Source organism: Mus caroli, chromosome 9 (assembly GCF_900094665.2).
Source record: "Mus caroli chromosome 9, CAROLI_EIJ_v1.1, whole genome shotgun sequence".
NCBI lineage: Eukaryota > Metazoa > Chordata > Mammalia > Rodentia > Muridae > Mus > Mus caroli.
The window spans coordinates 109,999,323-110,023,473 of record NC_034578.1 but is presented as its reverse complement, the minus strand read 5'-3'; the positions used below and the strand labels follow the sequence as shown (position 1 = coordinate 110,023,473).

General features: G+C 49.7%; 1 protein-coding gene across 1 annotated transcript in view; it reads left to right on the top strand.

Moving 5' to 3' along the window:
• The first annotated feature begins 242 nt into the window (after window positions 1-242).
• Trim71 (tripartite motif containing 71) overlaps window positions 243-24,151 on the top strand; it is a 52,797-nt gene continuing 28,888 nt past the window's right edge. Inside the window, exon 1 of the mRNA XM_021173355.1 lies at window positions 243-1,060. Within this exon, the coding sequence (XP_021029014.1) occupies window positions 248-1,060 (813 nt within the window). The 5' untranslated portion in view covers window positions 243-247. The remainder of the gene's footprint in view (window positions 1,061-24,151) is intronic.

Below are 24,151 nucleotides of genomic sequence, written 5' to 3'. Positions count from 1 at the left end.
GAAAAAAAAAAAAAGCAACACAAGCAAGACTCGTTGGGACCAAATTGGTTTGCGCCGCGGGGACCGGATTCCACGGCGGACTTTGAGACTTGTGCGGGCGCTCGCTTGCGGCGGAGTAGCAGTGCAAACCCGCCCTGCCGAGGTGGCCCAGGGTCGCCTCCACCGCGTCCTCGATGCGCTCTGCTGAGTGAGCCGCGCGCCTTCCTCCTCCTCGCCGCGCGCCCTCTGCCCTCCAGCCCGCCTGCAAATGGCTTCGTTCCCGGAGACCGACTTCCAGATCTGCCTGCTGTGCAAGGAGATGTGCGGCTCGCCCGCGCCGCTCTCCTCCAACTCGTCCGCCTCGTCGTCGTCCTCGCAGACTTCCACGTCGTCGGCGGGCGGCGGCGGCCCCGGGGCGGCGGCGCGGCGTCTTCACGTCTTGCCCTGCCTGCACGCCTTCTGCCGGTCGTGCCTTGAGGCGCACCGGCTGCCCGCTCCCGGAGGCGCGGGCCCCGCCGAGGCGCTGAAGCTGCGCTGCCCCGTGTGTGACCAGAAGGTGGTCCTGGCCGAGGCGGCGGGCATGGACGCGCTGCCATCGTCCGCCTTCCTGCTCAGCAACCTGCTGGACGCCGTGGTGGCCACCGCCGAAGAGCCGCCGCCCAAGAACGGGCGCGCGGGCGGCGGCCCCGGGGGCGCGGGCGGCCACAGCAACCACCGGCACCACGCGCACCACCCGGCCCAGCGCGCCGCCGCTCCCGCGCCGCAGCCGCCGCCCGGCCCGGCCGCCTCCCCCGGGTCGCTGCTGATGCGCCGGCCGCACGGCTGCAGCTCCTGCGACGAGGGCAACGCCGCCTCGTCGCGCTGCCTCGACTGCCAGGAACACCTGTGCGACAACTGTGTCCGCGCGCACCAGCGCGTCCGCCTCACCAAGGACCATTACATCGAGCGCGGCCCTCCGGGGCCTGCGGCCGCCTCCGCGGCGCAGCAGCTGGGGCTCGGGCCGCCCTTCGCAGGCGCGCCCTTCTCCATTCTGTCGGTGTTCCCGGAGCGCCTCGGCTTCTGCCAGCACCACGACGACGAGGTGAGTGCGTGTGGGGCGCGGGCGAGGGCAAAGGGACTTTTTATTTTATTTTATTTTACTTTTTTTTTTTTTTTTGGTCGACTTGTATTATCGCCTCTCCCGAACCCCCAAGTTCCTCGGAGAACCAGGACTTGAGGATTGTTTCCTTCTCTGCATGTCTGAGGAGTCCCAAAACACGAGATTCCCCCCTTTTTTGTTTCATTTGTTTAATTTTAGTGGTGAGGTTCGAACCCAGAGCTTATGCTACCCAACTCTACGCTTGGATTTCCCTTTTTTTTTTTTTTTTTGCCCCATTTATTTGTACACGTGTGTGTAGGTCAGAGGATCATTTTCAGGAGTCGCCTCTCCTCACCAAGTGGGACCCGGGGACCCAAGTCAGGTCTTTCAGGTTTTACGGCAAGTGCCTCTTAAACAATAAGTCATCTCTCTAGCCAAACTTCATTTATTATCATTTTTTTCCCTGTGTGATAAAATGTACAGTGGGCTTATCTTGTTAGGCACGAGTTGTGTGGAGATGAGTATGTTTGTGGAGTCGTGGACTTCTTTTGTGTGGGCCCGCCAGAGGCCGCCCAACGTGCTGAGAGGGCTCTTGGGAGGGGAAGGGATGGTTGCACCGCGGGGTGGCTTCCCGCGTGCGTGGTTGGCCAGGCGACTTGATTTTTGTTGTCATTCGCACAGGTTGGCATTTACCGCGTTGTCTGCCAGGATGTTGGTAAGGGGCCTTGCCTATGTCATTTTACTAACCAAGGGACCCCGTATTAAGTCCTTATTTTTAATTCTACAGTTGTCTTACGCACTATGTAAAAGCATGTTCTGGTCGGTGAGTACCCACGTGCAGTGACCATGTGACCTCCTTGGTGGCCCTTGAGAGAGAGAGAGAAGCCAGATTGGGACCACCGCAGTTGGGTCTCTGGTCCCATCTCCCGTCCCGCGCGGACCGGGTAGCCACCCTGCATCCTCAGGCGCTCTACTTGCCTTGGAAAAACTCGGAGCCTCCCGCAGCTCGGACTGGGGCGTACAGTATCTGAGGGCTGCACTGCCGCCCTCGGACCTGACTACCCCTTTAGGCAATATTTTTATTTTGGTTTTGGCCCCCCTTCTTCTGTTCCCGAGAACCCCACTGGAAGCTGAGAGCAGAGGCTAGGCGGGACCCCTCTTATCCTTGATGGGTTAGGTAACCTGGTCTCAATCTGCATGTGTATCTGAGACCCTGTTCGATTTGCGGAGGTATTCCTGGCGTTAGGAGGGCAGCAGGGGACAAACACAATCCCGCGTGACTAAGTTAAGCGTGGGATTGAGACCACCGCCGCAGCAGGGTACGCGGTCTAACGTTATTGGGGAGGAGGGCGGAGTTATCCTCTGACGGCCTTAAATTGACTGAGGTTGGGGGAAAAATTAATTGTAATGCTAAGAGTAAACTTTTTAAAGTTTTATTTTGAAGTGAAGTCAGTGACACACTTGGGTTTTCAGCCCAGGGTTGACTCCCGTTTTCTCACATTTGTGGTTGGATGTTTCTGGTATGTTCTTTCATTACTTTTAGAAAATCCCCTGAGCAGGAAGATGGAGCCGGTTCACTTCATCCTACTCTTAGGATCAAATTCGAGGACCAGGCAGGGAAGGGCTCCTTGAAACGGGATTGTTTTCCCTCCATTGGGGGAGAGGAAGTGCAGCAGTGTCACCTTTTTTGTTAATTTTTATTCACAGATACTCCAGTCGGCTGTAGGTGTTTGGTAAGGCTGATTTGAGGAAGGCTAACTCCCTGCGTGTGTATTTTGAGACTGGGTCTTGTCTAGGCTGGCTTGGATCTGTGTAGCCCAGGCTAGTTGGTCTCAGATCCAGTCATCTCCTCCCTTAACTTCCCAAATGCTGACATTATGGATGTGAGCTACCATGACAGGCTTTACCTCACAACAACACAAAACATTTTGTAGTAAGCAGACAAAATGAATCTCCCGATGGCTTCTTTGTATGAATGCTTTCTTTCCTCCATGCCTCCTATCACCTGCCCTCTTGCTCAGTTTTCATTCCGTTTTCCTGTCATAAATACATACCTACCACGTTGGGGGTCTGAGACCATGTCAGCTTTGGTAGTATTCCTTTACAGCTTCGAGGAGGTGGTCCTCCGTCTACACCTTTGAAGCCCCCCCTTATCCCTACAGTACACCTTGAGGGAAAGCCAGGGTTTTCCCTCCTTGGAGGATGGACGCCCCCTTTCCACTCCTTTCTCTGCAGATGACAGTTTCATTATTTGCCATGTCTGGTTTATTCACTGTAAATTATTGGAGCATTTGAACAGCGTGGGAGAGGCTCTTTCTAACCCGGGCCTGACCCAGATGTCTTTAAAGTCCCTCTCCCGTGCGTGTGCAGTTAAGATTGGGGTCTGTTGAAGGGGGAACCTCAGGTTTGCTGAGTCAGTTTTCTCAGCTTTTCATTAAAGCTAGAAGCTTGGAAGTTGCTAGACTCTTGAAGATGACAGAAAGGTACTTTGGATAAAAAGACCCACAAGCCTCCTTCTCCCTCTGATGGAACTGGGAAAGAGTACCTGAGGCTCCCAGGGAGGGGGGTGATGGATAGGTGGACTGCTGTCTTCACTTTTGGAGGGGGTGATAGATGGACCCCTGTCTTAACTGTTCTTGGTACACAGGACTTCTCCTTTGAGCTCCACTGTGCCATCCTGTGTTTAAAATATGTGACCATGTTAAGTTAATCCTCTTAACAGGGCGAGGAGATTTGGGGTGTCTCTTCCTTTTGGGGGACTGATGGTAGTGATGTGGCTGGAGTACCTTGCTTGTCAGGCAACATCTTGGGAGAAAAACAGTTTCCCCGGGAAACTGTATCCATCAAGCCCCCCGATTTGGAAACTGAAGCAAGATGTCTGAATGTTCAGTTGGTTTAAGTAAAAATTACAAGGACTTTAAAACTTTGGAGGAGCCTGACAGTCCGTGCAATCCCAGGGTGAGTCAGGAACGTGGCTATGATTCTGAGGCAAGCCTGGTCTACAAAGTGAGATCTTATTTCAAAAAAACTTAAAAAACATATTTTTTTTAAAGGAGGGTTTTGGGTTCCTGTCAAAGGGCGACTGCTTGCTTGGGCTTTTGAGTAGTTTTGCACCTAGAGAGCCAGTTAGTCCTGAGAGGCACTGTGTACCCTCAAGAAGAGGCAGAGGCACTGTGTACCCTCAAGAAGAGGCAGAGGCACTGTGTACCCTCAAGAAGAGGCAGAGGCACTGTGTACCCTCAAGAAGAGGCAGAGGCAAGTTTTCTGATCCCAGGGACAGGTACTCCATGCCACATATGAAAAGCTCAAGGTTTCTGAGATTTGTCTGTTTTTCTGAGGTGTGTCACTGAGCTGGCTGCTACTATAGCCTACCAAGGACTCTTTCATCCCTCTCTCAGTGGCTACCCAGGATGTGAGAGCCCTTGGCTACTTTGGAAGCCTCATTGGGAAGGAAATCTGTGTGAGTGTCCCAGGGCTTGGTAAAAATGGCAGGACTCTTGGGGACCTGCAGGACAGGTAGGTGATGATGTATGGCTGTAGGGGAGGCCTGCCTGGGATTTGATGGAAAAGAATCTTGAAATTTTGGTTGGAAGGTGGGGGTGAAGGTCCTGATAGAGGGAGGGGTTCAACCAGCCTGAAGCTGGGTTCTAGAAAGATCTAGAATTCAAAACCGACTTTTAACTCAGAATATGGAGTCCTGTTGGGACCGCCTTTCTCCCAGAATCCTGATCTGGCTGGCTCAGGCCTCCCATCACGTTGAACAAGATAATTTTCTGCCTAAAACAATTACCGGTAAAGTCAGTTGTCTTGAGTTTCTGTCTCTGATCTTACGGTGAGCATCGTCATGTCTGTATTCTGTATCGATACTGGTTTGTTTTGCCTTCTAAGGATTTAAGCTGCTTTGGGTTTGCAGGGACACTCAGTCTCTCTTATGTCTCTGGTTTTAAAACTGTACAATTTTGTTTCTCATACGTGAAGGGTCGGAGTAGTTCTTTCTTGATACCCCTCTCCCCCCACTTTGTTTTTAAGTCAGGATCTTCCTCCATAGACCACACTGGTCTTCCCTTGTCCTGATTCTCCTGCTTCAGCAGGCCAAAGGGTGCTAAAGTTACAGGAATGCCAGCTGGTGCTAAGAGATGAGACCCTTTTCACAACCTAACTGACCAAAAAACCCACAACTCTCTATTCTACCATTTTTGGAGATAGTATTTATGGAGTTTCTACAAAAAAAAAAAAAAAAAGGGGGGATTGAAATAGGAATCTCATTGATGGGAGAGAGATGGAGGTCCCAGGTCACACACAGTGCTTATATCTCATCTGTGGGCCACAAAACTAAACTTTGAGTTCCTGTGATTACAGAGGCTGCTGCCTGTTAAACTTTGTCCATTGTTACCTGGGAGAGTCATTGAAGTGCATAAAGCAGGCTTTCCTTAGCGCGGATAGTTTGACCAGTCCATGCCTGCTGATAAGGCTGCCCTCCGACACAGGAAAAGGCCATAAACTGGAATAAACTGGGGCCCTGGTGTCTTCCTGGTGTGGGGACCCCTCTGAAATGTATGCTTCTGAAATCATTTCAAGGAGGGGAGGAAAATCTGCAAACTGCATAGATTTGTTGGTTGTTTATAAAATTTGGTTTTCAGTGTTTGGATTTATGGACTTTTGGATATCAGTGAAGATATTTTAGGAGGGAAGAGGAAACGTACAGGCTTCGCATTCCTTTATCAGGAACGTTTTTCTAAGTTGTAGCTGAACTAGAGGAATCTTGAAGGTGTTTGGAGACTGAGATTGCTCACCCTAACACCTGGTGTTCCCTTTGTTTTAGTCAGATAAATGCTACTTTTTAGGAGAGAGTCCCAGCCCTCCATTCAGTAGTCTTGCTGTTTGTTAAAAACACTCCCTTAAAATGGCTGCAAGTTTCTCCTGAATGTCTGAGCCACTTTCTGAGCCTAGCCTTTTGTCTTTTAAAACAACTTGGTTGTGAGTCTGTCCTTGAGGGAGTGGCTAATGTGGGGTTTCTTTTAAGTTTGCCTGGGTGGAAGGTGTGTCGTTTTAATTTATTCTAGATTCTGATCTGTTCTTCCCCATCTTTAGTTTTGCTCTGGTAGCCTCGGGACTGGCTTCATGGCTTCAAACTCGGTTTTCCTGCCTCAGCCTCCCCAGTGGTGAGAGAGGGCACGAAGGTCTCACTGGGCCCCCTTGCTAGAGCTATGCAGTTTAATCCCTGCTGGCGGCTCAGTCACGTGGTTGGCTTGCCCTCGCAGTTTCTCCATCCAGTTCCAAACATAGGTCAAGGTTTATTGGAGCTGGGTTCATTCTTAGCAAACTGTGGTGGGAGATCATCGAGCTGAATTTCACCTTCCACCTATATAACACAAAGATGGCCATGCCCCAAAGGCTGTTTTGGAAGACAGCAAGAGATAGGATAGGATCTAGGATCAAGAGTTACAGTTGCAGCCGGGCATGATGTTTGAGGCCAGCCTGGTCTACAAAGTGAGTTCCAGGACAGCCAGGGCTACACAGAGAAACCTTGTCTCGAAAAAAAAAAAAAAAAAAACCAAACCAAAAAACAAACCAAAAAAGAGTTACAGTTGCCAGCGAGGCAGCCTGATGAAAACCCTCCACAGCCTTTGTGATTGGCTCCCTCCGCTTTCAGTTCTTCCATCATCCCGCCCACTTGACCTGCTTGCTTCATAGTAAACTTTTTGTGTATCCGTGGTCACTGTGAGTGTGTTTTAAATCACCTTCTACTTTCATCTTTGAGACCCAGGTCTCTCAGGGACCCTGGCTCGGCAGAAGTCCTGCCTGGAAGCCAGGTCCTCAGGAATGACTAGAAGCAAGTTGCCACCTACCAGCAGTCTCCCAAACCCCTTTGTTTGCCTTGAAACCAAACTGATCGACTGGCTCTCGGATTAGGGGGGCTGTAGACAAGGTGCTATTTTATTTGCATCTGAAAGTGACTTAGCTTCCCTTCCTGGGGTCAAACTTGGAGACACCACTTGTTCACCAGTGGCTTCTTTAGGGAGCTTGAGCTTAGCTCTCCTCCATCCGAGCCTACGGAGTATTTTGGGAGATCTATATTGGGTTGCTTAAGCTACGAGTGTGTTTTTTTCTTAAAGTAGATTTCTCCAGATTAGTTTTAATTGATGGTCAGATCAGCCCGACCTATTGGAGTTGCCTCTCCCAGCAGTGATGTTCTCAGCTTAAATTTTCATACGGACCTCCAAACCTTGCCAACCCAGATGGCTGTGGAGGAGGTGGCCCTTGAATGGGGTTCTGTCTTCAATGGGTTCATTCTGTTAATCTGAGTAGGTGTTGTTTATTTATTTATTTATTTGTGGTTTTGCTTCTTTTGAGATAGGGTCTCACTACTAGCTCTTTGGCTGGTTTGAAGCTCAGATCCTCTTGGAATGGAAGGTGTGCCCTACCAGGCTCAGGTCCTATAATCTTTTTTAATTTAATTAGTTTTATGTGTGAGTATTTTGCCTGTTTGTATGTCTGTCTACCACAACATGTTCCTGATGTTGGAGGAGGTTAGAGGAAGATGTCCACCTGGGACCAGAGTTACAGGGGGCTGTGAGCTACCACGGGGTGCTGAGAGGGGTCCCCTGAGAAAGCTGAACACTCTCCAGCGCCTCCTGTTGACTTTTTTTTTTTTTGGTTTTTTCGAGACAGGGTTTCTCTGTGTAGTCCTGGCTGTCCTGGCACTCACTTTGTAGACCAGGCTGGCCTCGAACTCAGAAATCCGCCTGCCTCTGCCTCCCGAGTGCTGGGATTAAAGGCGTGAGCCACCACGCCCGGCTTCCTGTTGACTTTTGATTGCAGTTCCTTTATCTGTAAGCATTTTCTTGGGACAGCATGTGTCCGTGGTAACAGATTGAAGGAAATGGACTGAGGACAGGGCCTTGTGGCTTTGCCTCCCTGTGTGTGTCTTGAATTTTGAAGCATGACTTGGTGAGAAGCTCTGAGATGGGGCAGTGGTGACTTAAACCTTTAATCCCAGCCCTCCCGGTGGCAGAAGCAGGCAAATCTCTCAAGTTCAAGAACAGCCTGGTCAACAGGACAACCAGGGCTACACAAAGAAACTGCCATCTTGGGAAGCCCCCTCCCCACCCCCCCACCCCCGGTATCTCACCCATTGCCAGCTAGTAAATTAGGGGATGTTTGATTAGCTGCCTTCTAGCCATAACCATTTGCAGAGTTGGAAAAAAAAAAGTTTCTGTGGCCAGTTGGCTCATCCCTTAAGTTCTATGCCTGGCACACACTCCTGCAGCACGAGACTAGCTGAGTTCTGTGGGTAGCTACATTGATGTGTTTGTACACATAGTTAAACATTAGTTTTTCATCCGGGGTGGTGGCTCATGGACCAGCCAGCTCTCCTGCAGTCCCATTTAGTCTGGAGGGGCAGGGCAGCAGGGGCTAGGCTATCCTGCCGCCCAGAATGCAAACTGCACCCTGATTCTGTACAAGTAAACCCCGTTTGTTCTGTCTTTTCCTTTGGAACCTAAGGCCTCCTGCAAGCCACAGAGCACCTCTCCGTTGAGCTGTGCCGCCTGCCAGCTGAGGCACAGCAGTGCATACAACCTGTTGGGCATTTTAACACCTGCAGTTTGATTCTGTGCCCTCTGGGATCCATGCCAGAGGGAGGGAGGGAGGGAGGGTGTTGATTTAGCATCCATCCTTGGCTGCTAGCCAGTGTCTTTCCCAATGTGTGCATAAGCGTGGGGTAATAGAGTCAGGTATAGTAGAGATAAATAATGCATCATTTTGTGTGTGTGCATAATGTGTGGTGCACAGTGGAGGTCAGAGGTCACCTTTGCGAATGGAGTTCGTTCCCTCCCCTCGGCTTGAGACAGGGTCTCGCTGTGTAGTCCTTGCTGGCCTGGAACTTGATGTGTAGAACAGGCTGGTCTCAGAGATCTCCCTCCCTCAGCCTTCAGGGTGCTGGGGTTCCAGATGGGCTGGGCTGGTTTCCTCTGCCTTTATTGGGGGTTAGGCCTACTTACTCAGCCTTTTCATTGATTTAAGAAGCCCAGTCATTGCGCTGGCATTGTGGGTATGGTCCTTGCCTCCTGGGGCCTGTTTGTGCTCCTTGTAAAACAGTTTTTTGTAGTTAGTTGTACCTGTAGCTGAGGCAGGGGGATTGAAATTTCCCAGGCTGTCCCTAGGTTACAGAGCTTGTAAGACTTGCTTTTGGGGCAGAAGTTTCTGGTTGATGACCAAAGTGATACTCTGAAGGGCTTTGGGTGGCTTCTTAGTCACAGAGCCTGTGGGCTGGAGATTCCGGAAAGGGGGCAGGGTGGGAGGTCTCAGCCTTCTCAGTGTGGCTGCTTTACCTGTGGTCTGTTGTGTGAAGTCCTAGTGCTAAGGATCATGGTAGCACCAGACCGGTCAGCTGCATAGCAGGTGAGGGGCTGAAAGCCTTGGAGAATGGGGGAGGGGGGTTAGATGTTGGACCTGACTCCACCTACTGTGGGTGGAGTCTAGCAAGTGTGTTGGGAGGGGGAGCGTCACTCCCTTTTTTAACCTCTTAGGAGGATATGAAGTTCCCCTTCCTGGAGCCTGGTGGGCTCTTTTGAGTGGATCAGCTAGGAGCCAGAGAGCTTTGGTTAGACCTGAGACTGGGCTTGGTGGCTTATGTTTGTAATTCCAGTACTTGTGAGGCAGAGGCAGGAGAATTGCCCTAAATTCAAGGCTACATAGGAAGTCCCTGACTAGACAGGATCAGTCAGATGGCCAAATTGGTCAAGTCTGTGTCCACCAAGCCAGAAGACGCGAGTTCGGGTTCCAGGATCCCACATGGCAAAAGGAGAAAACGTGACTCCCTGCTGGCTGTCATCTGCCATGCTTGTCAGGCCTTGGGTTCAAATAAAGCAAACAATGGTGAGCAGCTTCCAACCCAGGTAGAAGGGCGTGGGGTCCTGTGGGGCGAGGCTGCTCAGTTAGTGCTAAATGGTAAATCTGTTGATCAGGGCAAGCAGAGGTTTTTTTTTTTTTTTTTTTTTTTTTTTTTTTTTTTTTTTTTTTTTTTTTTTTTTTTTTTTTTTTGCTTTGTTTTTGTTTTGTTTTTTTTAATTTATTTATTATATGTAAGTACACTGTCGCTGTCTTCTGGAGTGCCACCACTGGTTGCTGGGATTTGAACTCAGGACCTTTGGAAAAGCAGTCCGTGCTCTCAGTCACTGAGCCATCTTTCCAGCTTGGAAGCAGAGTTTTTAATGATTATTTCCTTGGTCTTTTGAGACAGGGTTTCTCTGTAGCCCAGGCTGTCCCAGCACACTCACTCAGGCCAGGACCTTGCTGGGGACTCCCTCTCAGGCTCAGCAAGTGGCCGTGAGCCTTTCTGATTGTTGTGTTTGTTTTTCTTGCCTGATTGAAGGAAGGCTGAAACACAAAAGTGCCCAGGTTTGCTGGTGCTATGTGGGTGGCTGCCCTGGGAAGACAGCACAGAATGCGTCCGGTCCAGGTGGAATTTGCCATTGCCTGTGGTCACAGACTTGGGGTGGGAAGGAAGGCGCAGTGCTGGTTGCAAGAAGGCAGCCAGATTTGGCACCTCCGTCCCTTCCTCCGTCGCTAGCCTCTCTTGGCATCTGCTCTCTAGAGAAATGATGACTAATGGCTGCCTGGGGATTCCCTGCTTGGATGGTTTCCTTCATAGATTTTTAGCATTATTTGGCAACACCTGCTCTTTGTAAATATAAAAATGGCGCTAGTTTCCCAGGTGTGGTGGCTCAGGCCTTTGCTTGGGAGGCAGGGGTAGGTAGATCTCATCTGGTCTACACAGTAATTTCCAGGGCAGCCCGAGCTACACATCGAGACCCTGTCAAAAGCAAACTAGCCTGCCAGATCTTTGGGGTGATCCCTGAGAGTCTTTGATCGCAGTTGGTTTCCTCCCTGTGAAGTGGGGAGGACTTAGTGGGGTCAATTTTTCAGGCTTTTTTTAAAAAAAAAATTAAAGATACTTACTGTTATTTTTAAAGTTTATGGGTATTTTGCTTTCATGTAGTGTTTGCAGCACATGTGTGCTTGCATGTATGTTTGCAGTGCATACATGACTGGTGCCCACAGAAATCAGAAGAGGACTGGGGTCCCCCACGGTAGTGAGCTGCCACCTGGTGCTGGGAATCAGTCTGAAAGAAAAGCTTGTCCTTTAACCTCTTGTCATTTGTTTCAGCCCCTTGTTTTATGTATGAGTGTGTCTGTAGTGCAGTACAGTGTCTGTACTCATGCAGAGGCCCAGCGAAGGCACAGGAGCCTGGATCAGGCTCTAAGCTGCCTGCCATTAGCACTACATGTTCTTCTTTGGTTTGGTTTTTCGTTTGTCGAGACAGGGTTTCTCTGTGGATCATCAGCCCTGGTAGTCCTGGAACTTGTAGACCAGGCCAGCTTCACAGAGATCTGCCTGCCTCTGCCTCCCGAGTGCTGGGATTAAAGGTGTTCACCCTCTGCCTGCTTTTAGTGTTTCTATTGCAGTGATAAACACCATGACCAAAACCAGTTTGGAAAGGAAAGGGTTTATTTCCACGCGTGCGTGAGTGTGCACACAGTACATGTAACCATCTCTCCAGCCCCCAGTGTGCTGAGGTGAAACTGCCTTTCGAGTATGGGTTTTGTGGTTGTTTTTTGTTTTGTTTTGTTTTTTTTTGGTTTTCCGAGACAGGGTTTCTCTGGATAGCCCTGGCTGTCCTAGAACTCTCTGTAGACCAGGCTAGCTTGTTTTTGTTTTGAGACAAGGCTTTCCTTTAGTCCAGCTGGTCTATGTGATGTAACCCAGGGTAGCCTCATCCTTAACCAGAGCTGTCCTGTTTCAGCCTCCTGGGCTGGGACTACAGGCAGGAGTCATTACACTGGTGTGTCTACTCTATTTTAATGTATTTATTGCTGTTGGCAGAGAGTCCTTGTGACTGCCTACGGACAGCGGGTTCATACAAGCCAACACTGCGTTACTTACCTGCATTCCTACCCTTTTCCCCACACTTTGTTTTCATTTTTTTTTGGACATTATTAAGATTATTATTTTAGGTTCATGAATGTTTCGGCCGCATGTATGTCTTTTTTTTTTTTTTTTTAAGGAAAGTCTGGCTTCCTAGACTTTCAAGATAACTCAGTTGGTAATGTACTTCTGTCTTAGTCGGGGTTTCTTTTTTTTTTTTTTTAAAGTTTTTTTATTTATTATTATATGTAAGTACACTGTAGATGTCTTCAGACACTCCAGAAGAGGGCGCCAGATCTTGTTACAGATGGTTGTGAGCCACCATGTGGTTGCTGGGATTTGAACTCTGGACCTTCGGAAGAGCAGTCGGGTGCTCTTACCCACAGAGCCATCTCACCAGCCCCACATGTATGTCTATGCATTGCATTCAGGCAATGTCTGTAGAGTCAGAAGAACTCCCTGGACAGAAGGTTGTGAACCACCACGTGGGTGCTGGGAACCCAGACCTGGGTCCTTTTAGCCTTAGCTCCATCTCACTGGCCTAGTACAGAGAGTTCCCCCTCCCGATAATGCCGGGTTAGGTGTTTCAAGTTCTCTCATTACCTTCCTCCCAGATAGCATCTTACTACGTCACCCAGGGTGGCCTTGAATTATTATTATTATTCAGGGGTGAGTGTCGAAGCCAAGCACAGTGTTTGAATTTATGCCGCTTGTCTCTTCAGGGACTCTGCTTTTAGGCCCACAGAGCTTGTTTGCAGACTGCGGTATGAGACCAGCTTTTCCGACCAGACCCTTTACTGTCCTCTCTGAGTTCCATGTTGTGGTTGAGTGACTGTCCCCTCTCTGTATGAAGCAGGCTTGCTCTGTTGACAAGAGGGACACAGATGGGTGTACACAGCCTGTTTATAACTGGCAGGGCTCTTGCCAAGGAGGCACCAAGTTTGGGGGGGTGGTGTTCTATTCCCAACACCACATAAAATCGTACTTCAGCTGCTTCCATGACACGTGAGACAGGAGTTCGGGATGGCAATTTTGTTTTTATGAATCATGTTTCTTTAGTCACACTTATCCTCAAGTTCGCTTATAGACGTCACTTACCCATTAGGAGGATGCTTTTCCGAAATCTGTCCAGTTTTTCAATCTTTCTCTTCCCTTCTCTTTGCTGCGTTTAGTTTACTGCTGGATGGGCAGCTATTCCTTGTTCCTGGTCGTGAGGTGCATTCATCTGGTTCCTCCTTGTCCTCATTCGACATACCCCATTGTATGTGAATGTGATCTTTAGGTTATCTGTAAATCCCAGTCAGTGAGATGTATTTATTTTATATGTATGAGAATTTTGTTTACGTGTGTGTGTGTGTGTGTGTGTGTGTGTGTGTGTACACCCACGTGTGTGCCAGGTTCTCATGAGATTTGGAGAGGGTGTCAGATGCCCCGGACTTAAGAGTTAGGGACTGCACAGCTATTGTGAAGAGCCACCTTGCTGGTCTCTTTCTTTTTCTTTTATTAGAAGCACCACGTCCCAGTTTCTTCCTAGCAGCCCTGTGTACACAGAGTGAGTGCTAACCTAACCGGCTGTCTGGTCCTTCCTGTTAAAGGCTGTGGTCCATCCCATTGTCTTCACTCTGTTGGGCTGACAGGAATGTTTGGCCCCTTCCAGCCTCTCCTGGCCTGGTTCCCCCACTGCAGAGCTCTGAGACTCCACAGAAGAGGCACATTTGACCTGAGACGTTAGTAGGCCCCCATGCCTTGCTCTTGAGCCATCTCCACCAGTACATTTCCTCCTGCTCTGTCTGCCCCCTTTGCCACCAGTCTAATGGAAGAAAAAATGTCCGGTCCTGTTCTACCTCACCCTCCATGATTACCAGAAATGGCTGATGGGTGTAGTATGTGTGGCCTATTGCTCGTTTGGGCTTCCTCCAGTTCTCTGCTCATGTAATTTGGCCAATTTCTTACTCTTTTTGAGAATTCTATTGTATTTATCTTTACATTGCGTGGAGGTCAGAGGACAATTTGAGGGGGCTGTTTTTCTCCTTCCACCATGCGTTGTCTTGAGGGTTGAACTCTGGTCATCCAGGCTTAGCAACAGACAGACTCCTCCACCTGTTGAGCCATCTCCAAGATCTCCAAGACCCAATAAAACAGATTTTGGGAGGGGTGTGTGTGTGTGTGTGTTGAGACGGGGGTTTTTCTTTGTAGTCTTGACTGGAACTCACTCTGAAGATAGACCAGGCTCGCCTTGAACTTGGAGATCCCCTGCTTCTGGCTCCCAGAGTACTGGAATTAAAGGCATCCCTTGATCAGTAAAATAATTTTGATCAGGAGAACATGAACACTACTCCCGCCCAATGAGTGCGCCTTAATGGTGGAAGTTGCCATGCCCTGGCTGCAGTGCAGGAAGGATGTCTTTACCTGGAAGCCCCCTAGTCTCCTGGAGACCAGTGCCTCTCCCCCACCCCCTCTATTATAAACTCTTGCTGTTTCTGGGCCACAATGCAAATGGCCAGGGCACATTGTTTGCTACAGAGCAGATGCCTGCTGGGAGGCTGGTGCCTCGGGGATTGCCTGGAAAACGTGGAGGTGAAGTCCATCCCATCAACAGCATTCTCATGCAACAACCGCCTTGCTGGAGGTGTTTAGGGGACACAAGCAGAGTTACATTCTGGGAACCCTTGCATCCCCAGAATAGAGAAAGACAATTTACCCAGCAGCACTTGGGGCATTTTGTTGGTAAAAGTGCTTTATGCTTATAGTAAATAATTTTTAAAAAGTTAATCAAGTAGCCACACTGGGTAAGGTGTAGAGAAAGCAGAAACCAGCTTTTGTGTGCTGTTACAGAGGTGGCCAGGCAGGACGGGGGAACCAGGAGCTCCCTTTAGTATTGACATCATATTTTCTGCAGGGACAGTTCAGTCTGAGGTCAGTTACCTAGGCCGACAGCAGTTTTTTGTTTTTTTTCCACTAGAAAGTGTTGATCTTTGAGCCTCTTGACCCGAATGTAAACCGTGAAGAGGATGAAGATGAGGTCGGGCTAGGCAGACACTGCCAACTGAGACATCTCCCTCGCCCACATCAGGACAGTCTTCCCTTGGACCAGCTATTGTAAATGCTTTTCAGAATGGCCTTCCGCTGGCAATGAGGTCCCAGGGGAAGTGACCTGATCCCACCAGTTGGGAGCACGTGACTCCCTGGTTTTTACAGCAGGCTGCAGGCTGCTTCCTTCCTGCGGGGTTTAGAGCTCTCCTTTCTCACCCCAGAAGCCCGGCTGTGGGCTGTGGAGGAAGGCTCCCTCGACAGCCCTGTTAAGGATGCTAAGTGGATTTCTCAGCTTTAATTCTTGTGTAACTCTTTCCTCCTGGGCGGTAGGATCGGAGTATGTCGGAAATGGGTGGGAATGGGTGGGAGTTGGGCCTCGTGATGGTCAGACTTGGGGGACTGATGTGGGTGGTACCCAGGGAAGGGAAGAGACCGCAGTGGTGGTCCCAAAAGACCCGGGAGCCTTTGAGTGATGGGTCTTTGGAAGTCTGGGAAAAGGCTGGGCACTTAGAGTTCCTTCCCATAGACTTTCAGTTCACCCAGTGTCAAGCTAATTAGACTGGCTGCCGGAAGCTGTTGGGTTCCACTGAATATTTGCTTAATTAAGCTAATTAAGTTATTTGAGAGAGAATCTCTTACAGGCTATCCTGGGACCCGCTGTGCAGCCCAAGTTCTTGAACTTGTAGCAATCTTCCTGCTTCAGCCTTTCTATGGCTGGGCAGTTAGTTGCTATGCCTGCCTGGCTTGTCCTCTCTGCCCTCAGAGAAGAGAACCATGTAGGTGTGCAACCCCCACCCCCTCCAGCCTAGGTGGCTCAGTTGTCACACTCCCCCCCCCCCCCACCATGTGATCACCCTAGAGTCAGCAGGCAGGAACAGAAATGACCTCTCCTGCATTCTATCTCTGGTGGAATCTCCCTGCATCATCTCCTGTGGTGATGGTGATGCTGAGCTCCTGTTTAAACAACCCCACCGTCCAGGCTTTGAAGGGCAGGAGTGTTTGCCCTAGTTACCGCACCGCACCGAAGGCACACAAAGGAGACCCTCGAGACACAGTTAATGATTAAAATCCAGGGCTTTGGGCCTGTTTTCCTCCGAGATTGTTCCTCCTGAACTTTGCTCCCTCACGCCCTGGGACTCACCCCACCTCAGCCAGCTTGTAGACCTTGGTTTTGAGGTTCTCCTGGAGCCCGACATCCTGGGGACAATCTGCTCCTTGCTACCTCAGGCTCTGCTGTAGGAATTCCTATCTGGGCTTTGTTCCCCCAAAGGCTGGGAACAACTGCCTCCTGCTGTGGGGAACAAGATGACCTTGCCTTGGATGGGTGGCATCACAGATGTCTGGCCCTGCCCCTCAGGAGTGGGTATACCTGGCTGTACCCGGACCCTCTAGACATCCCTAAGTTGGACTTACCAGTTAGCTTTTGTCCTAACTAACTTCCTGGGGTTTGTTGGGTTAGGTAAAAGGCCTATGAATACCTGCGGAGTGGTCTACCAACCATTTATTAGGCTCAAGTTGTGGATTGTCTTAAATCCTAGCCTTTTCCTGTAAGGTGTGACTTGTCCCCACAGTTTATCAGGGAGCCCCCCTCCTTGCCAAATGCAGATTTGAATTCCAGACAATGAATTATCCTCATGTTTAGTATATGTGTGTCCTCTGTGCAGTGTGAATTTGCCTTGTGCTTGACGTGTGCATGGTGGCCTCACGCAGGCGGTCCTGAGAGCTTCCCCTACCCACTCGACATTTTTAGTGATCTTGAATAGGACCTGGGTTATCTGCAATGACATCCCACCCACTCATGCCCCAGGCAAGGGAGGAACCCCATGCTTAGGCCCTGCCGGATGTGGGCCCCCATCCCCCCCAAGGCGGCCGGAAGGAAGAGCTGCCTGTGGCTCCCAGAGCTACAGCATCACTGTCCCTTGGCCTCTCCTTGAGCTGAGCCATGAGACCACAGACCGTCATTCCAGAAGAGGATTTTAGGGTTCCGTTGCTTTGTGTGTGTTTCTGTTGTTGGTTTTTATTCATTCATTAATTTTTTAATTTTTTTTTTAATTTTTTGTATGTTTGTTTGAGATGGTTTCCTGGCTGTCCCAGAACTAACTGTGTAGACCAGACTAGCCATAAACTCAAGAGACCCACCTGTCTCTGCCTCCTGAGTGCTGAGATAATGTTCCAACTGAAACCAGCTGGCTAGGAATTCCTGAACTTTCTATCTCCGCCATGCACAGTATCAGCATAGACTTGATAGCTCAGAGAGATTGCTGCAGACTTGGGTGGGTAAGGTGCCCGGCCGATTCTCACCTGCCCTTTTCTGGTTTAGCATTTTGGACTGCCCAGTGAGAAGTCAGGTTGATTATATTTCCGCGTGGCTTTGTTCCCTGGGGGTGGGTGAGGGTCTGTCCTCTTGTACTGATTGTCTGATCATGGTATAGCTGTGTGCCGGGAGGCTTCACCTTACTTGCGTCTTTCCAGTCAGCATGCCTCTTAATTTTTTTTTTTCTTTTTTGATGTGTGTGTGTTTTGAGACAGGGTTTCTCTTGTGCAGTCCTGGCTGTCTTTGAACTCACTCTGTAGACCAGGCTGGCCTTGAACTCAGATCCGCCTGCTTCTGGTTCTGGAATGTTGGAATTAAAAGCAGTCAGCACCACCATTTGACACTTTTTTTTTATTTATTTAAAATTTATGTGTATGGATGGTTTGCCTGCATATCTACACACCACGTGGAAACACTGCCTACACAGAGGTCAGAAAGCGTCAGACGCCTCAGGACTGGAGTTACAGAACATTGAATTGGAGTGAGCTCAGGTCCTCTGGAAAAACAGTAATTAACTGCTGAGCCATCTTTCCAGCCCCTCTTACTTCTCTTGACTCAGACTGCCTGCTTTGTAATTGTTTATCTGTGTCAGGTGTACGTTGTGAGGTATTCATCAGAGAAGACTGCTCAGATGTGGGTTTAAGCCAATGGGGAAAGTCTTTATTAGCTTTTAAGCACAAAAATCATGATCTAGGTTGACATAGTTAATAAAACAGTAAGCTAGAAAAGTGAAAAAGCAATGTAAATGTACATTTTGAGGCTTTCCCAGTACTATATGGGCCTTGCTGGACTAAGCCTTTGTTTTAGTTTTGGCAGGAGGTGCTGTCTCCCTGCTTCTTCTTACAGCCTGAATGGCACATGGTGGTCATTGAGTCACGGAGTCAGAGGTGCTAAGGTCTGGGGCCCTGTTACAATGTGGTGGCTTGGGCCTGTAACGCAAGCACTCCTGTGACAGAAACCAGGAAGATGGCAGGAGGTCACTCAAGGCTGCTTAAGGGGTTTTTGAGACATTGTGGGGTGTGTGTGTGGCTGTATATGAGTCCCAACTCTCAGGCAGAGGCAGGGAAGATCTCTGAGTTGGTTCTAGGCCGGCCTGGGTGAGACCACATCTCAAGTGTGTGTGTCTGTGTGTGTGTGAAAGAGAGAGAGAGAGAAGTCACATTGTTAGGCCTGAGTAAAGCTGCTAAATGCGTCTAAACTGAAGTTGCAATGTGAGTTGGGTGTGTGGCGGCGCACGCCTTTAATCCCATCACTTGGGTATCAGAGTTGGTCTCTGTGAGCGCAGAGCCAGGCTGTTCTACATAAGTGAGTTTCAGGGCAGCCAGAGTGAGACTTTGTCTCCAAACAAACAAACAAAACAACAACAAAAAAGGAAACAAAACAGGAGCGGGGTTCTGAGACTTGAGAGATGGTTGCCCAGGGTAAGGACAGTTTGACACCGCAAATTTGACTGATGGAATGTAAAAGAATTAAGCCATTGTGCCATCTCAGCACTTGGCAAACAAATGCTTAATCCTCCAGGGCTCTGCTCCGGTTCTTGGACAGAGTCCAGACCCGTGCCAAGGGACGGGCCAAGAGCACTTGGTAAAATAGCCATAACAAGATCGGAGTCACTTGTGGAAATCAAAGCACTAGGACCCTCGGTTGTTTCCTCCCCGTGCCAAGACTCGAGCCAGGTGTAGACTCTTCTGATATTGTTGCCTCCCCCCCCCTCCCCCATTCTGCAGTTTGGTCCATCTTGAAACCCCCTTCTTGAGAGGTGGGAGGAAGTGGTTAATCTCCAGTTCCCTCCCTGGAGTTTTATGAGCCTCTGGAAGCCTGCCTTACCCTGTCTTAATGGTCATAAATGACCCCCTCCTCTGAAGGCGGGGCCAGGCCTCTATCATTCTGTGCCTGAACCCCAAGCGGGTTGGCTTATTAAGTGCTTTTTGATGGCAGTAGCACTGATCTTCTGTGGGAAGCTTTAGCATCACCACCATGGTGTCTGGAAGGCCAGCTGAGAATGCTGTGTCATGGCCAGCCTGGGGCCGCCTCAGTGTTGGAGCAGGGTCGCCAAGCAGTTACTGGAGGAGGATATATGAATGGGGAACAGACAGCCATGACCTCAGCCTCTCTGCTCCCAGCTCACCGTATCTGGCCCAAGAGATGGTGGACTGGCGTGTAGGAGACTATAGATGAGAAAAAAGCCCAGCTTTTGTGCTCTGGACGTTAGCATTGTTTGGCAGCTCTCCCAGGGTGCCCGAGTTTTGGTGCAATGGGCCTTTGGGGTTACAGGACTCCTGGAGGCTCCAAGTGGTGTTGAGGTGCTGGGATGAGTGGGTGTCTGTGCTGTGCTCTGCCCATGGACATTGGTCAGCGGAGGGCTGATTAGCAGCAGGGCCGATCTCCGTGGCAGTCACCACCTGTCCTGCTAATAGGTTCTTCTTTTCTCTGCCAACTAATCCTCCTGTCAGTGTTTTAACGACTGTGCTCAGTCTTCTGCAGGAAGAAGGCTTTAATGCCCACCTGTGTGCTTATCCTGTTACTCTGCTGGGTTTGAGAGCTGATGCCAAAGAGGCACCCCCTCTACCCTGCCCTCTTTCGGATCCTCCTGAATTTTATTTATTTATTTAATGTGTGTGAGTACACTGTTGCTGTCTTCAGACACACCAGAAGAGGACATCCGATCCCATTACAGATGGTTGTGAGCCATCATGTGGTTACTGGGACTTGAACTGAGGACTTCTGGAAGAGCAGTTGGTGCTCTTAACCGCTGAGCCATCTCTCCAGCCTCATCTTCCTGAATTTTAATGTTGTACAAATAACTCCAGGCTGTGGAGTCCTGGCTAAGTACTCAGTACTCCAGTGCAAAATAGGTGTCAGAGAAACAAGCTGCCACCAAACTGAGAGCAGGAGCAGTCCTCCTGCCTTGACTTCCCACTGGTGAGGGGTTACAGGCACAGTAATTTTTAATTGCGACCTGCTTGCATGGTTGTCATATGTATTACATTCTTGGCTAGTGTGATCCCTTAAATCAGAACCCTCTCTTGTTTCCTCTTAATGAGTTGGCTGAGGCAGGGCATGGCTGTGAATTCCAGGTGCCAGATGTTCCTCTTAACCTCTCAGATGTCCCCAGTGTCCCTGGCCTGGCTGAGCAGCTCCTTCTAGGGAACACATTTGCTGTAGGTCCTATGGGTACTGCTCCTCCCCCCCCCCCCAATTCAAAGAAAAATTGCCTTGGGATCTTCTTGAGTGACATTGCCTTGGGCAAAACTTAGCTGTTGAAAATGGGGATGAGACTGGTCATCAAGCTGCTCCCTCATTCACCCCAACCATCCCATCCCCCCCCCCCCGGTTTTTTTTCCCCTGAGACAGGCTTTCTCTGTGTAGCCCTGGCTGTCCTGGAACTCACTCTGTAGAGCAGGCTGGCCTCGAACTCAGACATCCGCCTGCCTCTGCCTCTCAAGTGCTGGGATTAAAGACGTGCACCACCACTGCCCGGCCCACTTAAAATTTTATACACACATACCATACCTTGTGTTTTTTTGTTTTGTTTTGTTTTGTTTTTTAAAGGCACGGTTTCTCTGTGTAGCCCTGGCTGTCCTGGAACTTGTAGACTAGGCTGGTCTGAAACTCACAGAGATCCCCTTGCCTCTGCCTCTTCCTTCTAGTGCTGGAATTATAGGTGTGGGCCACCACTGCCCCCCCCCCCCCAACATTCTACTTCTCATTGATAAATTCAATGTGACTGTTTAGCTCATTAGCATACTTACCGCTGAGTTTTGTGGAATGAAGCAATTTTGAGGTAAGCAACTCGTTCATTGAGGTCACCAATGCTGTGCAATACGTTACTTGACATATTATTACATATGTGTGTATACGTACGCATGTTAGGGTTCCCAGGACAACTTTCAGGGATCCTCCTTCCACTGTGGAATCCAGGGACTCATATTCATCAGGTTTGTGTGGGAGCTTTTTACTCACTGAGCCGTTTTGCCTGGCTCTCAACTTTTTCAAAAATTAGTGAATAAAAATAATAATTAAGCCGTGCAGTGGTGGTACCCGCCTTTAATCCCAGCAGTTAAGAGGCAGAGGTAGGTGGATTTCTGAGTTCGAGGCCAGCCTGGTCTACAATGTGAGTTCCAGGACAGCCAGGGCTACACAGAGAAACCCTGTCTCCAAAAACCAAAAAAAAAAAAAAAAAAAAAAAAAAAGAAAGAAAAAAGAAAAAAAAAGTAGAGCTAGGGCCTTGTTCTAGCTCTAGGTAGCCTGAGACTCCTGATCGTCCCACCCTGGGTGTCCTGAGTGGTGTTTGCAGTGCTGAGCTTTTAAGGTCCCCAGGTAAGCATTCATCCACTGAGTGGTTTGTAGCAAGGCAGCAGGATGAGATGCAGCATTTGCTTTTTGGGTTGGCGTCTCCTGGCCTATGGTTGTGTGCAGACTGTCACACATGATGGAAGTTGGCAGAGGCAGGCAGGTCTCCCAGTTTGGAGGCCAGCCTGGTCTACAGAGTGGGTTCCAGGACAGCCAGGGCTCTTCCGGAGAAACCCTGTCTCAAGGCAAAACTGAACGATGGCATTTCTTTTTGAAGAAATGGTGTAAGGAATGGTGGGGAATACATGGTTTAATTGGTAGCGTTTGTCATAGAAACACAGGGCCTGAGTCAGATCCCCAACACTCACATAAAAGCTGGACCCGGAGGCTTATGTGACAGGGGTGAGGTGAGGGGGAGTGAGAGAGCAGATCCCCAGGCCAGCCAGCTAGCAAACAGTTACAGATTCAGTGAGAGACCAACCCTGTCTCAAAAAATAGGGTGGTGTGTGATCAGGGAAGACACTCACTTGGCTTCCATATACAGGCATATATCCACACACCCGCAAAACATACACCACACATGTGCAGGGATAAAATTAAGGCTGAAAGCTACACACAGCAGCATGGCGGCTTATGTCTGTTGTAATCTTAGCACTTGAGGGTATTGCTAGGATATTGGGTTAGCCTGGGCTAGAATAGCCCATCTTTTTTTTTTTTTTAAGATGGCGGTGGTCCTGTGTGATGTGTTAGTGTGTTTTTGTCCCTGTCTTATAGGCCGGCTGCTGACCTTGTGGATGATGTTTTCCTGACTTGTGAATGTTTTCACACATTTAAGTGTACTAGGAAGATAACTGTGTACACATTATTTTGAGAGCCCTCCACATACACAGCTAGGCCACAGCTGTCTGTCTGCTCTAATGCATTTGGCAAGTGTGCCTCTGTCTAACCTCTGCTTTGTTCTCTGCACTCAGTTGAGCCTCTTCCCCCCCCCCCCCAACAGCTGAGATTAGCCCTGGGCCTGCCTTCTCTCCATCTCCACATGAAACTCTATTCTCTCTCAAAGTCACACTGGGAAACCCCCAAGCTGTGTGTTGCAACACTTTGTGCAAGAGTGTGTGCTTGGCTCTCCTGGCCTGGGATTCCTGGTTGACAGGCTCATCATACCTCTAGTGTCCTGCTAGAGCAGGAAGCTGGTCTCCAGCTGTGCTCCTGGGCCTGGGGCGAGTTCTTCCCTGCCCGCCCCCTTGTTCTGGGGTCAGAGGAATCCTGCCTAGGGAGTTCTGCGGGGTCTGGCCTGCCAGCTCTTATCTGGTCTCCAGAAGTCAGCTGGTCTGCCCCTGTCAGGAGGCTGAGTCACCAGTGCTGCTGGGGCAGGGTCCTCCTAAGAAAGGCAGGACACCTGCTGCTTCTCAGCTCTTCTGCACGTACACAGCTGACCAGTCCTGTCACACAGAGATATTTGGGAAGCGATGCCCTGACATTCTTAGCTTAGTCCAGGCATTATACCAATGCCAGGGGTCTTTCTGCCATCACGCCGCTCCTTTTCCTCCTCCTCCGACATTCACTGTGTAGCCTTGGCTCCCCTGTAAACCATGTAGATCGGGCTGGCCTTGAACTCACAGAGAGCTTGCCTACCAATGAAGGTTAGGAAGGGGAACTTGGGCTGGGAACGTCTGATCCAGGGCACTAAACTTCCAGGGTTGGGTGTGGGGCGGGCAGCTTGAGGCAGATCCTGTGGGGGCACATTCTTGGTTTTTTCATTTTTCTTTTTTCTTTTTTCGAGACAGGGTTTCTCTGTATAGCCCTGGCTGTCCTGGAACTCACTTTGTAGACCAGGCTGACCTCGAACTCAGAAATCCGCCTGCCTCTGCCTCCCAAGTGCTGGGATTAAAGGCGTGTGCCACCACGCCCGGCTGGTTTTTTCATTTTTCAAGACAGGCCTACTCTGTATTCCAGCCTGTACTTGAACTCAGAGATCAGCCTTCCTGGGCTTTCAGAGGGCTTCCAGAGGGCTTCCTTTTCCCTCTGATGCCTGGGTGCCCCATTTTGATCATGTGATTGACCCACCCACTCTCTTGCTGTACACTAAACTCAAGGCAAGCACAAGGCTACCTAGGACTTTTAAAATTTGAGAGCCAGTCTAAACTTATTAAGTAGTAGCCCAAGCTGTCCCAGAATGGCATGTTTCTGCCATGTTGTCTGGCCAAGTGGCAGGCATTCCCCACCAGACCGGAAAGGTTATGCTTGTGAGAGATTAGAGCAGAGCTTCTCAACCTGTGGGTGGCGGCTGCCTCTTGAGGTCAAATGACCCTTTCACAAGGGTCACCTAAGACCATTGGAAAACAGATTTACATTCATAACACCAAAAATTACAGTTACGGCCGGGCGTGGTGGCGCACGCCTTTAATCCCAGCACTCGGGAGGCAGAGTCAGGCGGATTTCTGAGTTCGAGGCCAGCCTGGTCTACAGAGTGAGTTCCAGGACAGCCAAGGCTACACAGAGAAACCCTGTCTCGAAAAACCAA